The 16,722-nt window shown below is 34.3% G+C and overlaps 1 protein-coding gene and 1 non-coding gene across 2 annotated transcripts; both read right to left on the bottom strand.

Annotated features, from left to right (window-relative positions):
* Positions 1-7,871: 7,871 nt before the first annotated feature.
* Positions 7,872-8,387, bottom strand: LOC133307406 (nuclear transcription factor Y subunit B-9-like). Its single transcript, XM_061507917.1, has one exon. It carries the CDS (start codon positions 8,385-8,387, stop codon positions 7,872-7,874), a length of 516 nt encoding a protein of 171 aa, XP_061363901.1.
* A 6,922-nt stretch (positions 8,388-15,309) lies between these two features.
* On the bottom strand, positions 15,310-15,415 carry LOC133307409 (small nucleolar RNA R71). Its single transcript, XR_009751031.1, has one exon. It is a non-coding gene; the product is annotated as a small nucleolar RNA R71 (small nucleolar RNA).
* Between the last annotated feature and the right edge of the window lie 1,307 nt (positions 15,416-16,722).

The following is a 16,722-nucleotide window of genomic DNA, read 5'->3' as shown; positions in this document are numbered from 1 at the left end:
TCCTCTTTTGTCCGGTCTTCAGTCTTTAGATTGTGTGTCATGTCAACAAGGGAAGCATACACGCTCCTCTTTTGCCAGTCGAGTCAATAAACGAGCTGATGCCCCTTTCTCTCTTGTTCATTCAGATATCTGGGGTCCAAGTCGTACCTTGTCTGTCTTAGGTTTTCGGTATTTCGTTACCTTTATTGATGATTTTTCCCGTTGCACTTGGACCTATTTAATGAAAAATCGTTCTGAGTTATTTTCCATTTATAAAAAGTTTTCTACTGAGATCCATACTCAATTTGGTGTTTCTATTCGTATTCTACGTAGTGATACTGCTAAGGAATATGTTTCTATTGATTTTTCTAATTTCTTGGTCACACAAGGTACTTTACATCAAACTACTTGTCCTCACACTCCACAACAAAATGGGGTGGCTGAACGTAAAAACAGACATCTCATTGAAACTGCCCGTACCCTTCTTATTCATATGCAGGTTCCTCTTCACTTCTGGGCAGATGCTGTACTCATCTCTTGTTTTCTCATCAATCGCATGCCTTCATTTGTTCTCCACAATGACATTCCTCATAATCTATTGCTTCCAGATGTTCCTCTTTATCCTCTAACTCCACATGTCTTTGGTTGTACTTGTTTTGTTCATGATCTCACTCCTGGTAAGGATAAGTTAACATCCAAAGCCTTTCAGTGTATCTTTCTTGGTTATTCTCGTCTTCAAAAGGGTTATCGTTGTTATTCTCCCGACCTTAAGCGTTACTTAGTTTCCGCTGATGTCACTTTTCTTGATCAACAACCCTTTAATTCTATCCCATCTCAGATGTCACAGGTTGATCATGTACTTCCTGTCCCTTTTCTTGACTTGTCTTTGCCAGCTGCAGGTGCTTCTATTCCAGATGAGCAACTTATTGCTTCTATACCTGAGGACCGTCCACTTCTCACCTATCTGCGTCGCAAAACTGTGCCTCCTGTCGACTCGACTCTTGCTGACTCATCGCCCACTGCTGTTGCTTCTTCCCCTCCGGATCCTTCATCAGAGACTCTTCCCATTGCTCAAAGAAAAGGTACACGTACTATTCGTAACCCTTATCCTCTTTATACCTTTTTGAGTTATGACCGTCTTTCTTCACCTCATTTCACCTTTGTTTCTAGTCTTTCTTCTATTTCTATTCCTAAGATCACAGGTGAAGCACTTTCCCATCCAGGGTGGCGCCAAGCAATGCTTGATGAGATGACTGCACTTCATTCCAATGGCACTTGGGACCTTGTTTCTGCTCCTCCAGAGAAGTCTATAGTTGGTTGTCGCTGGGTTTTTACTGTGAAAGTTGGACCTGATGGCCATATTGATCGTCTCAAGGCACGTTTAGTTGCCAAGGGTTTTACTCAAATCTTTGGCCTTGATTATAGCGATACATTTTCTCCGGTCGCTAAGATGGCGTCAGTCCGCCTCTTTCTTGCCCTTGCTGCTGTTCGTCACTGGCCACTCCTTCAACTTGACATCAAAAATGCCTTTCTTCATGGTGATTTACAAGAAGAAGTTTACATGGAGCAACCACCTGGTTTTGTTGCTCAGGGGGAGTCTGGAAAGGTGTGTCGTCTTCGGAAATCCTTATATGGTCTCAAGCAGTCTCCTCGAGCATGGTTCAGTCGTTTCAGTTCTGCTGTTCAGTCGTTTCAGTTCTGCTGTTCAGGCGTTTGGCTTAATCCGCAGTAAAGTTGACCATTCTGTGTTTTATAGGATTACATCTCCTGATAAGTGTATCTATTTGTTAGTCTATGTTGACGACATCATTCTCACCGGAAGTGATCAAGACGGAATTCGTCAGTTAAAACAGCATTTGTTTAGTACATTTCAAACAAAGGCCTTGGGAAGCTGCGTTACTTCTTGGGAATTGAGGTGGCGCAATCAAGACAGGGCATTTCTATCTGTCAAAGGAAATATGCCTTGGATATCCTAGAAGAAACTGGTATGTTGGGGAGTAAACCAGTTGATACACCTATGGATCCTAATGTCAAGTTATTACCCGGACAGGGGGAGCCGTTATCTGATCCTGGACGTTATCGGAGGCTAATTGGGAAGCTCAATTATCTTACTGTGACTAGGCCAGATATTTCTTTCGCTGTCAGTACGGCCAGTCAGTTCCTTGATTCCCCTTGTGATTCACATTGGGATGCTGCTGTGAGGATCCTCCGATACATCAAAGGAGCACCAGGAAAAGGTTTGTTGTATTCGGATCAGGGAAATACAGAAATTTGTGGTTACTCAGATGCCGATTGGGCAGGATCACCCTCGGACAGACGCTCTACTTCTGGTTATTGTGTCTTCTTCGGAGGAAACTTAATCTCATGGAAAAGCAAGAAACAACCTGTTGTTTCCCGATCTAGTGCAGAAGCTGAGTATCGTGCAATGGCAAATACTACCTGCGAGTTGATCTGGTTAAAGCAGTTGATTCAGGAGCTTCATCTTTGTGAACAGAAACAACCCATGACACTCATCTGTGATAATCAAGCTGCGCTACATATATCCTCTAATCCTGTTTTTCATGAGAGGACCAAACATATAGAGATTGATTGTCACTTCATTCGGGAAAAGATTCAGTCAGGAGAAATCAAGACAACTTTTGTCAACTCGTCTAATCAACTAGCAGATATTTTCACTAAAGCTCTTAGAGGTCCTCGGGTTGAATACATTTGTAACAAGCTTGGTGCTCATAATATATATGCACCAGCTTGAGGGGGAGTGTTAGAATATTAGATAGGATATGATTAGATTTGATTAGATATGATTGGATTCTGTCTTATCCGTAAATAGTCTGACTGTATTCTAACTGTATTAGGATTAGGTTTGGATTAGGTTTGGATTAGGTTTGGGCCTTACACTTAAGCCCATTAGTGTCTCTATATATTGTAACTCCTTGACACAGATCAATACACAACGTATTCTTTCACATTTAACTGATATCTTAATTTTTGCTCCAAAACAACGTCGTATTTAACTAGTACTGATAACTTATTTGCAGATTGCAGTAACGTGAAGAAAAAACAAACTCATATTTTATTGCAAGTTTATGGGTCCGCAGTGACAAAAAAACAATATATGTCTTAGACACAAAATAAGAATCCACTATTTTTTATTTTTATCGAAATTCAACGTTAATCCTAATAAAATAAAATAAATTTATATCTATGACGGACAAAATCATTTCTACATCAACGACAGAAATAATTTACCTAAGTTTATATATCTATTTGGTTTAATATACTTAAAATATGTGACTAACTATCTTATTTTCTAGATTTTCTAAATTTTACTATAACGAGAAAACTAATAATAAATTGTCATTTTATATTAATTATTTTCAAATAATTTCTTAAAAAATGCTCTTTAATGAATTAAGATCACAATGTGTTTAAAATTAAACCGACAATAAATATATTCAGATTTGTTTACTTTTAAAATAAATTTCTATTTGAAGAATTTTATAAAACAACTAATATAAAAAAAAGGTGTTAGTAAAGATATAGAGAGTGGATTTTCTCATTTTATTTTTTTTTTATATTTATTTCTCTCTTCAAGTGGATTCAATTATAATTTATCAATATTAATGAAAATAAAAATAAATACAAAAATTTCACTTAATGTAAGATTTTAATATGAAAAGATCAATTTGCAAGTTTATAAACCTTCCGAATACATTGGTTATAAAGGTTCAACACAGATAGCAAGTTGTTATAAAACCTATATGCGCCTTGCAGTTTCGAGAGAATCCTGCCACTTGGGCTTGCTTCTATGAAATATGTTTTCAAATGCATTGTTCCACTTGTGCATGGTGGTGGAACAATAAACAGTTTCTCATAGAGTGTTTGGTACGATAGATATTTTTTTCACGCAAAAAAAAAGATTGTTGGAAATTTGGTAAAAAAAATTTCATCCCAAGTAAATTACGAAAAAATGTTTGGTTGGACAAAATTTTGTCAAAAAAGTTAGGTTAACCGATGCTATGATTGATCGATGGTAAAATATTGATGAGAATGTAAATTGAAATTACCAAAATACCAAAGACCATGGGCAATCTCTTTACACATGCAGTTACATATCACGAGGGTGTTTTTGACTCAACAGATTATATTCAGAATCTAAGACCATGGGAAAAAAAAAATACCAAAGGCTGGAGTGAAATAATTTTTTGCCTTTGTGTAGTTGAAAAGGGAAATACTGGAAAAAAAAACTGCTGATATTATATTCACAATACCCATATCAAATATGATAAATAAATATTCCCGATCGGCATCATTCCATACCAAACACCCCTAAGGGGCATTTGTTACCGAGATTATATCGGAATTATTTGGAAAGCTTGATACGGAGAATTAGAAAGTCATATTTGGTACCAATAAATGCAAATCTTTCCTCGATAAAAAATTTGCCTGGTTTTTGTTGCTATGTGTAAACTCTTGTACGACTATCTTGTTAGAAAATCCATAGATTATGTTGTATAATTTTTTGCATAGGTAAGTAAAAAGTAACCAAAATAATGTTGACCAAATTAACCCTACTTTTTGTGTACTAATTTTGAATGAAAAAGTAAAAGTGGGGTTATGTTTGTAAAATAACCCTACATTCCTACTACTATTTTACAATCAACCAAACATCAACTCAGTAAACTTAATCAAATATTTTCGAGACAAATTTTAGTCAACCAAACATAGTTTTGTATTTATCCGAAAAAAAATATTTTCTATCACATTCTGGCAAAATTATTTTCTGAGTAAAACTTTTTTTTTCCTATTCAAACGCCCTTGAAGGGTGTGTCGTGTGTCAAGGGAATGTTGAAATGGTTGTCTAAGGCAAGGAAGCACCGACACAACATTTTAAAAAAAAATTGTCCGACACATTTCGATACGTTTCGAAACGCGGTCAATTTTTTAGACACGTTGACTATTTCGACAGACGATTTTGACGTGTCTGACACAGTCAAAGGGTAGAAATATAATTTTTTTGAAATTTTTATAGAATTAAAATATTTATAAAATACGTAAACACTATCCACGAGAATCACTTCAGATTCGATGAGGAAACAAAGTTTCGGCAAAAAAACTAGAAGAAAAAAGAAGAAGAAGAAGCATGCCTAGAAGAAAAGCAAGGCTAGAGAGATGTTCCCGTTTAACTCTTGTGCTAAAGATACAAGCTTTCATGGATATTGGTGGTGAACCGTTCCAACCACGTATTTCTGCAACTCTTGGCCTATAGGGACTCTAAAGCTTTTGAGTGTGAGATAGAATAAAAGTAGATTTAATTCTTGTTATCCGTGTGCTCTTGAATGGACCAATAGAATGTTATTATTTGAGACCTTGTATTTGGATTTTTTTTTCTTTCTTTTTAAAATAACTTGGTCATGTCATCTTTTAAGTGGCTGTTTAATATTGTTGTCAACTGCTATTGTATGAACTTTTAAAATAATAAAATTATTTATGCCTTGCTTTTTTAAATGAATTTCAAAATAAATTTCAGTAAAAATAAAATTTTAATTGATTATATAATTTATTATGAGTTGTTATATGTACTAAATATATACTATATTGTATATATTAAAAATAATTTAATATAAAAACATGTTTTAATATGTCGAAATCTAATATATTTTAAATTAATGTCTCAGCGTGTCGTATCGTATCTCGTATTTTATGTCGGTGCAATGTAGACGTACGGTATCAAAATGATGATGTACTAGTTGATGGTGATGGGATGGATCGGTGACAGAGGAGTGGAATTTGATGAAGCAATGATTTACTAGCGGAAAAGCTTATTGGAGATTATTGTAATTGATAATAATAAATGAATTTTTAATGGTTAATAAGATAATGACGTGGATAAAATAATACACTTGTCAATATTAGATTGGAAGTAGTATTGTAGTCTCAGGACTACTATTCTCAGTTTTGAGAGAGATTTATCGCTTAAAAGGCAATTTGGTCATCCAAGTCAAAATAAATTATTAAGGCATTAAAACAAAATTCAAATGCATTAAATGTATATAAGTGTGAGATTTTCAAGATTATTAAATTTGATGACGTGGATAAAATAACTGAAGTATATCTATATAAAAAGGGAAACTTTTTAATGTGATCGAGGACCACATGGTCCTTTCACTAAAATATTAACACGTGAATTAATTTTTTTTTCTCTCTTCTCTTTTGAACATTTTCTTCTTTTATCTCACCACAGTCTCACCAAATAATTTCTGGTCCAGGACCACAGAAACTTTACTCGTAAAAAGGGTCCAACGGAGTAGTGACACTGAGAATCAAAGCTGTAATAAAGGGAAATTTTTGGGATGTACGGATGCACTGTAAATTCGGTGAATCTTTTATTCATATTGTGACATGTATTTTATTTTTATCAAATTAATAATAAATAATTTATTTTAAAATTAAAAAAGAGAATGATTTAATATAAAGTAAGACATGTATCATAATATGAGTAGAAAATGCACTGAGTTTTCGGTGTATCTATAGCACCAAAAGATATTCTCGTAATACAGGTGTGCTTCAGCTTAGAAAATAACTGAGCTAAAAGGGAGGCATGTGTTTGAGCTTGATTCTGGCACTTAACCGTGTGACAATGCCATAGAGAATATGGAAATGAAGGTGCCTCTCTCATGGTGATAACTGATAAGGGGTTTTATAGGAGGGAGAAGATTGGTGTGACTACCAAACTATTATGCCCATGTGGGGCTCATGTTGTGCGCATGGCAACGCACCCTCACACTGTTGAATGAGATGTGTGTGCAAGGTAAAGAGAATAATGTACATTAATATTCAATCAGAATGTCTCTTGTATGGATGAATTTTGTCATAAATAAAATATTTTTTTCTTTATTTTTTTGTAGAAGAATACTAAGATAATAATTTTGGAAATCACAAAATTTTAACATGACACATAAAATGCTATTTGATAGTAAAAGAAATAAAAAAAAAATTGACCTAACGGGTCAACCAGCCCCGCTATGAATTGAATCTATTTTGACTTAAAATAAATTGGCGGATTAAGAATCCCAACCCAACCTATTATTTGTGATGGGTTAAATGGGTACCTGGCGAGTTAAATTAACCCGTTTTGCCGCCTCTTAAATTTTACTGCTCCCTTTTTTAATAAATAGAAGAGAAAAATGATAAAGTAATAATAATGTTTTAAATAGGAGAAATATATTATTTTTAATTAAATATAATTGTTTTTACTCATTTTTGTGCAGCTACCTAGGTGAAAAGGTTCGGGATTTCAAAGTTTTTGAAAAATGAATCTTTGAAAAATCTTAGTCATTTATGAACACATTAATAGTCATAATTTTAATGAATAAACTGAAAAAAGAAATCGTCATTTTCATTGGTAACGTTGATTTATCAATGACTCGAACTTGACTCAGATGGCGATTTCAAATTTAGACATACCAGTAAAAAAAAAAATTATATAAAAAGATGAAAATTGAACTCATTACCTAATATAAACTATCTAAATTCCTCACCGCGAACAATCCTACTGGTTGAATAAACTAGCTTAAATTGTGACAACCAATATTGCAATAATACAATAAGCGTTCAACTTTATCCTTTTCATAGAAGCTTGAGCATAACAACAACATTGAATAATTTATTCCCATATATCTCTAAACCATAACAAGCGGAGATTAACATCCCTGTATTTCTCTAGTTGGTTCCACAAACACAAAAACAACTAAAATGATTCATAAAAATGAAATCTAAGAAAGAAGCACTCTTAGTCTGAATTCAACGTGCTATATAAAGCACTTGCCCTGCATGTGTTTAAATGTAACTTGAAGAAGCAATTCTACTACTTGTTCTTATATATCTGTCGATCATTGAGGATCACGTTTGATGTGAGCATAAGGGTCAAAGCTGTTAATAAAAGTAGCAGAGGCAGATGCAACATCATCCCTATAGAACCCCACTAAATTAGGGTCAAACATGGCATATCCATAACAAGAACCTGGTGGTTGTGGTTGTGGTGTTGGTGTTGGTGGTGGTGGCGGAGAATAAGGCATTGTAAGAGTGCTGCTGCGTCTGAGAGAAGAGGGTTCTCCTTCAATGTCACGGTAACGGTGAAGGTAAAGGATAAGAGGGTGAACGTAATCATCAAAGCCAAGCTTTCCCATTGCCCAAAGCAAATCATCTGCGGTTACTGTTTTCCTTTGCTCACGCTGGCATCTCTCATTGGCTTCTGAGGTTATGAAGCTTATGTATTCAGACACACATTCTTGTATTGTCTCTTTTGCATCATCTGATATTTTCGCATGTGATGGAAGAATCCTTCTCATTATCCTTATCACGTTCGCTATTGGCATGTACTGGTCCTGTTCCCTCAACCCTGCCATTTATTTCAATATTGCAATCCAACACTCCCCAAAAAAAAAAGAACACTTGTTCAACCTGAAAAAAATATGAACACAGACAGAGAATGACATATATTAAAGCAGAGAGTTTCAACTTTCAAGCATAAGCATATATATATATATATATATATATATAGGTAGGATACTTTGAAACCAGTGTCAAATTTGAAGTTTGACATCTCATATAGGACCGTTTGATCAAAAAAGATCAATGACATCACATGCTTACAAATCAGAGTCGTTGATCTTTTTTGATCTAACGACCTTCAGATGAGGTGTCAAACTTTAAATTTGACACCGGTGTCAAATGATCCACCTCATATATATATATATATAATTGAAAAAAAAATAATTTTTTTTTTTTTCTTTGTGGGGCTTCCTGAAACAACAAACAAAATATTATGGTAAGTCTCAAAACTTCACCTTGCTAGTTAGTACTAGTAGTGAGAAAGTTATTTTGAGAAAATGTTCATGAACCCATATTTATGCAGGGTTGGAGGAGGGTGCATGCATGTACAGTAAGAGCAATGAATCAGCAATGGACAAAAGTAGAGTAAAGGGTGGCAATAGAAATAGTGGTTTTATTGAAGAGGCAAGGTGTGTATGACAGAAGGATTTATTGAAGAGGCTACCGTTTACCACAGAACCTAAAATACAAAAGAAAACATAAAGTTCTCAGAATCTGCCACCAAAGAAACATTTATTACTCTTGAAAATCTCACTATATTTAATGCAGTTTGAATTTTGTTTTAATGCCTCATTAATACTAATTTTACTTTGATTTAGATGACTAAATTGCCCATAACAGTATTTATTATACATTTCGTTGACTCTTTATATATATATATATATATAGGGTTCGTTTTTTCTGCAGTAAGTCAATACGACGTCGTTTTGGGACAGAAATCATGATGTTTTTGTAATTTTAATTTATTTCAGGGTTATAATAGTCTTTATATTTATAATTTTTTAAGATTTCAATATCAAAATGACGTCGTTTTGAGAATAAATGCAGATAATATATCTGCATTAACTGCAGAAACATTTTTCCCATATATATATTTATAATTTTATAACTGCAGTCTAAGCATTTTTTCCTAAGGAAAGATATTTTTCATTATTCAAAGGCAGAGGAGGTACAACACTCCTGAAGAAACAAATGGCCGATGAGAATTACACAACGCCTCTTCCAACAAAGATGAAAAAAGACACATTACAGAGAAAATATTTAACAACATTCAAGGATCACTTTAGTGATGACTTTAAACGCTCCTATCATCATTTTTTTTACAACACTTTACATTACTCGAGAGAGGACCAGTTTTTTAATTGGAAAATTAACGCATTTCTACTTTTCCATATGAACACGAAGCAAATTTATTGATTAATATATTATATATCAATTAAGAATCATTATATTATTTGTCAAAATTGAAAAAGAAATATATTTTCAAGAAATTATTATTGATTTCATATTTTAGAAAATTAATATTTGATTAGAATTTTATATTTAATAATTTTTATTTAGGATTTTCATATTTGATTATCTAAGATTGTTATTATTTTTGCATTATAAATGCACCTTATGTCATTTAGAGCATGTTTGACACATATTTTTTTAAAGTTAAAATCTACATTTTAGCTAAACTAAAAAAAAAACCCTTAAAAAATAAAGTTAAACATTATTTGGTGATTATATAAAACTTAACTAAAGGTTTTGAAAGAGGAAAGATGAAATAAGTTGTTATTAAGATGACTTGTTTTGGTAAAGAGTAAAACTATTAAATACAATCTTAGAATAAGGGTAAAATTAAAAAAAAATATTAGAACTCTAAAAAGTTAATGGGTTTATTATTTCTCATGTCACATGAGATAAAGTTATCTCCTGCAACTGCAAAACTACGTCGTTTTGAGGATTATGGAAATTAATGAAGGTTGTTTCAGTAATTTTGTTTGTTTATTTATTACATGAATTTTGTCAAAACATCATTCATTAATTCTCTTAACTCTCAAAACGACGTAGTTTTGAGATTGTAGGAGATAATTTTATATCCTGTAAGAGTAATAAACCCAAAGTTAATATACAACTTAAAAAAACCAGTGTTTTAAAACTCCACCCCGTCCCCCGGGTTGACCCGGGTCAACCTTGACCCCTCCTCTCTGGGGGTTGGGATCACAAGTTGGACCCTATATGCACATTGACCCCTCCGACCCCAAAATCCGACCAAGTTTCAGTGACTCCCGGGTCAGAGGGGTCACAGAGGGTCACTGCATGTTTTTTTCTTAAAAAAAAAATTCAATGAAACAACATCATTTTATTAAAAAAATAAAAATAAAAATGCTTGCAAACCTAAATGTAATCGTTCTCTTCTCTCCCAGTGACCTAGACTCTTCAATCTTCACCTCGCTGCCGTGAATCTTCTAGAAAAGGTAAGAGTTTTACCCATTCAAATAAAATCTTTACGGTCGTCGATGGAAAACAAAAACTCATTTTTACTTCCTTTCAATTTTCCTTTGTCAGAGACCTTCTCAAAAGAGACAGAACCAGGTCAGCATAGTGACCCTATTAGAATATGAGTCTTGTATTTTGGTATCTTGATACTTTAATTAGGTTGTGTAATATTGACTTGTGGTTGTAATTGGTGAATTATGTTAAGTATAATTTGAAGCTTTGAGGATTGGTGATTTGTTTTTAATATTTTCATATAGGATATGTATATTTATATTTTTTTAATATATAAAACCGGGTCAGCATAGTGACCCTCCGGTTGAACCCGTGACCCAGTGACCCCTAAACCCGGCCGGGTCGATGGTCGGGTCAGGTTCTTAAACACTGAAAAAAAAATCTATGAAGCTTTTAGCTTTTGCTTTTATTATTCATATAACAAAAGGCTCATTCTATAATAACAGTTTTATTAAAACATGTTTGGCTATGTTATGTTTATAAGAAAAAGAGAAGCTAAAAATAAGACTTTCCAAAGAACCACTTAGTGCCTATTTGGGAGATCTTTTTTTTAACTTCTCTTCTTCTTATAAGCAGAAGCTAGGCCAAACAAGTTTGTACAAAAGCTATTATAATAAAAAGAGTTTTTTCATATAATGAAGAAAAAAGCCTAAAGCTCAAAGGAAGAGCTTTTTTAAGTTGTTTCAGGTTTTTTTTGAAATATGTGCTTTTTTTAAATAAACAACTTATAAGTTACTTTTAAGCTACATTTTTTATATAATTATCAAACAACTTGTAGTTTTATTTTTAAAACTCTTTTTTTGGTTTTAGCTTAAAAGTAATTTTTAGCTTAAAAAAAGATGCCAGCTCTTAGAGTTTTGACATTTTCAGCTTCTTCATGTAAAAGAGCACTCTATTCTAAGCTCTAGATTCGTCTAAAAAGTATCCGGACTAGGGGTGCTAAACAAACCAAGGGCCTTTGGCTCGGCTCGTGAAGGCCTGAGCTTACATGTCTATAATTGATTGTTAGAACCTGACTTGAACTTGTATAAAACCTCGTTTAATAAAAAGGCCTCAGGTTCCAATTGAAAAGCTCGGCCTTATAGCCTCTCAGGCTGACCTAGTATATTAATTTTTATTTTTATTCTATATCTTTTATACTGCTTGTAATAACCCTCTCTCTCTCTCTTCTCAATCCATTTTGCCTCATTTTATTGGTTAAGCAGATTTTTTGAATGACTTTGTTCTATATTATGCTGTTTGGATATACATTGAATTTATGAATATTTATGTAATTACTAGTGTTGTTGATTGTATATTCTGTTTGGATAAATTTTTGTTGTCTTGTTTTTTTTTTAAAAGAGGCTAACAGGCTAAATCAGACTTTTATTTTTTTGTAAATGAGTCAGGCCACAGGTCGATAATTATATTTATAACAGGTAACAGGCTTGGTCAGGCTGGCACATTTAAACACAGGCTTGGTGAGCCTCTTAAGACCAAAGCTCGGCTCGGCTCGTTAACGCCCCTAATCCGGACAGATATATGCCTCTTCAGAATGTATCGATCTTGAGTGTTTTAATTTATATATATATATATATATATATATATATATATATATATATATATATATATATATATATCTCTTTTTTATATTTCTATTTTTTAACCAAAGTATATTCTTAACTTTTTACACCACTAGTTAGTTACAACAGAATGTGCATAACAAAATTTAATTTTCCTTTATAAACATATAGCATGTACAGACAAATTTTACAATTGATGGAAAATGGATAAATTTTCATCTTCTTCTTTGGTTCACCTTGATTTTGCTTTGTTTTTCCTTCTTATTTTCATATTGTAAAAAGGTATCAGATGTGTTTCTTGTTTAGTCCTTGCCTGCTCCATGGCTTGCGGCAACAATTCTTCTAACAATTCTCGCCCACCACATTCAATTGTAGTCCTATCATTGGTTCTTCTTCTCCAATGGATGACACCACGAACCACTTCTTCATGTACAATGTTGATCATTTGGTTTTGGTCTTAGTCACCCATGTACTTGTTGGCTCTAATTTCAATTCTTGGAGCCTTGCCATGCTCCTTGCCATCGCTACTAAAAACAAGTTGTGTTTTGTCAAAGGTACATTGTGTCGTCCATCCGCTAATGATCTCCTCTTTGTTTACATGACCTGTTGTAATTTAATGGTCATCTCATGACTTCTCAACTCTATCTCCAAAGGAATAGTTGATAGTCTCATGTATTTCTCTACTATTTGTGAAATTTGGACAGATCTAAAAACTCAATTTCTCCGAGCAAATGGTCCATGAATTTTCCAAATCGAACAACAAATATCCTCACTTAATCAAGGTTCCCTTAATGTTAATGGCTACTACACACGTCTCAAAATCTTATGGGATGAGCTCAGTGACTACATTATTTCCTTCCCCTACCACTATGGTGTTCTGTTTCTTTCTCCGCCTACTGATGTGCCTCTGGCATATGTAGTTTTCCAAGCTAAAAATAATAAGGATTAAGTCATAAAAGAGCAGTTTATTTACATATTTGCTTATTATGTTGACTTTTCCATTTCAATGATATTTCTGACCTATTTGTTATGTTTATATAGGGAGAAAGAAGGAGAAAACGAAATTTTAAAAGACTGTTGGGGCGAATCTGTACAGGTGTTGAAACTAGGTGAACCAGTTTTCCCTGGGCCACTTACCAGAAAAGTGGCGCGATCTGGTGCCATTGTGGCGCGATCTTTCGCCAGATAGAATGCAGGCATACGTTCCAGAGAAGTGGCGCGGTTCCGCGCCATTGTGCCACGATCCCGCGTCAGGTTGTGAGAAAAATGTCCGCGTTCTGAAAGGGAAATTTTGGAAGTAGCGAATCAGGATTATAAAAACAACGCTGTGAGGACTTTTGAAAAATCTTTTCGACGACAGAGAAAAAAAAGGATTCTAGAAGGAGGAGAGGAAAATAGGATTGTTCTTAGTCTTCTTTTTGTAATTACATTCTTTCATTTTTATCTGTTATAATTTTATGTCAGCCATGATCATGGTTGGTTAGTACTCTTTATTGTAGTTAGGGTCACAAACCCTATGTGAACCCTTGTTACAACAGATTGATTTATTTTTACTCGTTTATATATTTACATTTATCTCTACTCTGTGCGTAATTTCTATCCTTTTTATTAGAACTGATCAATCTAATAGTTGATGATAGTTTGAGGGTTAGAACCCTAGATAGGAATATTGGGGTTTTGATCTTGAAAGGGAGTAGGATAACAATTTGTATGCGTGCTAGGAATAGACGTATATTTGATTGCAGATGCTTAATTTATCATTTCTTAATTCCATGAGGAACATTGCAAGGAATTAGGGTTCCAATTGGCGTTAAAGGGTTAACCTTGCAAGGAATTGAGGGTTAACTACTTAATATTTTTAGATGATAAATTATCTGAGTATCTATTTAAATGAGTATTTTAAATCAATCCAGAGTAAGAAGCGGGGATCATTTGGTGAGTGCACTCTAGCTACAATGTTTTCTAATATTTTATAAAACCAATCCCTGTTTTATTCTTCATAACAAAAACCCTAAAAATCGTTCTTGCCTTTAGTTCTTATTTTTAATGAAATGAACAATATTTTTCACACATCTTCGAATTCCTTCCGTCTTAATAGGAACAATTATTTGATATTCGATTACAATCCCTGTGGAGACGATACTTTTCTTATCATTATATTACTTGTGCGATCGGTACACTTGCTGGATAGCATCAAGTTTTTGGCGCCGTTGCCGGGGATTGGCATTTCTTATATCATATAATCTTGATCTTTAAGATTGGATTTTGTGAATATTTTTATTTTTATTTTATTTTTATTTTATTTGAAAAGTGCTACTAATCTTTTTCCTGAGTTGTATGCGAGGTAAAACTGCAGAATTTCTGTTTGATCCTGAGATTGAAAAGACCGAAAGGAGAAATAGAAAAATCGCTCAGAAAAAGCTTGAATTCAAAGAGTTTGGTACTCTATCTGAAGAGACACAGGAGATATCAGGTGAATCACCAATCATGGCAGCAAATAATGAAGAAGGAAATCCACTCATGGATATTATTCTTACTCCAGCTTTCAATAGGCCGAACTCAAGCATTGTTCATCCGGTAATTGGTAACAATAATTGGGAGCTTAAGTCTTCCACTATTCAATTGGTGGAGAGAGCCCAGTTTGGAAGAGGGGAGGATGAAGATCCTCACAGATTCATAGACAGATTTCTTATGGTCTGTGACACAACTAAACATCCTCAGGTGTCCAATGATATAATCCGGTTGCGATTGTTTCCTTTTGCTGTTAAAGGAAAAGCTCTTAGTTGGTTGGAAAGGCAACCTGCACTCAGCATTCCTACATGGGATGATTAGTCTCAGAAGTTCTTTGCTGAGTTCTTCTCTATGGAGAGATATAATCAGATGGTGAATGATATCACCAATTTCACTCAGTTAGAGGGTGAAACTATGTGTGGAGCTTGGAACAGATTCAAGGATTTACTGAGGAGGTGTCCTCATTATAACTTGACTGCTGACAATCAAGTGAGAATCTTCTTCAATGGTTGTAAACCTGACATTCGAATGGTGTTGAATGGGGCTGCAGGTGGTACTATTAAATCCTTGAGAGCAAATGAGATTCTTGAGCTGATTGAGAGAATGGAAGCTAATGAAAATGAAGGGTTGTCATATAAGCCTAAGAGAGGTATTCTTCAGCTGGAAGGCAATGATGTGGTGCTGGCTGAAAACAAGTTGTTATCTCAGCAAATGGCAAATTTGACTTCAAGGCTTGATAAAATGCAGCTTTCTGAAGTTCAAGCTCAAGCTGTTGCTGTTGTGTGTGAATATTGCCAGGACAATCATGAGTTTAATGAATGTCCTTCTTTGCTGTCTTCTGATCCTCCTCAACAAATGCAGGTGAATGGCATTTGGTATGATCAAAGACCTCCGCAGCAAAATATTCCAAGAAATCAGAATTTTTCTGCTAGAAGTAGTAATTTTCAAAGGAAGGTTTAGGGAACTGGTCTTGACTTCAAATCTAATAATTATTTGCAGCCTCCACTAATCCAAACCAGGGAACCTTCTTATTTGGATAAGCTAGTAGGACAAATGGCTCAGCATTCTAATGCTTTCATGGAGGAGACTAGAGCTAATACAAAGAACACAAATGCATCTATAAAAAATTTGGAGAATCAAATTGGCCAATTAGCTAAACAAATTGCTGATAGAACTCCAGGTACCTTCCCTAGTAATACAATTACTAATCCAAAGGAAGATTGTATGGCCATCACAACTAGAAGTGGCAAAGTGGTGGTATATCCAGAAAAGCCAAACATAAATGTGGGAGCTGATGAGAAGCTTAATGAGGTTGAGGAGCCAGAAAAAGAAGCTGAAATTCCTTCTAAGGTTGTGAAGCCTCTTCAGAAAGGTGAAGAAGAAGAGCAACCGATTGTTGCTGAAAAGAAGAAATTTGAGATGAGTCCTGGATATGTGAGGGCCATGGCACCTTATCTTGAAAGATTCAAGAAAGATGCTCAGAAGCAGCAGTACGACATATTTCTTTATATCTTCAAAAAGTTGCATATCAACATTCCCTTTGCTGAAGCTCTGGCTAGTATGCCTAATTATGCTAAATTCGTGAAGGATCTATTGTCAAGGAAGCACAAGTTGCAAGAGTGCCAAACTGTAGCACTTACTGAGGAGTACAGTGCTATTATTACAAGGAAATTTCCTCCTAAGCTTCGTGATCCTGGAAGTTTCAACATTCCTATTGAAATTGGTCACACTAAAATTGGCAGGGCATTATGCGATCTTGGGGCTAGCATTAATTTGATAC

Source organism: Gastrolobium bilobum, unplaced genomic scaffold (genome assembly GCF_033153095.1).
Source record: "Gastrolobium bilobum isolate Gb01-03AN ecotype WA unplaced genomic scaffold, APGP_CSIRO_Gbil_v1 utg325656, whole genome shotgun sequence".
In the NCBI taxonomy this organism is placed as follows: domain Eukaryota; kingdom Viridiplantae; phylum Streptophyta; class Magnoliopsida; order Fabales; family Fabaceae; genus Gastrolobium; species Gastrolobium bilobum.
This window is presented reverse-complemented; position numbering and strand designations above follow the sequence as displayed.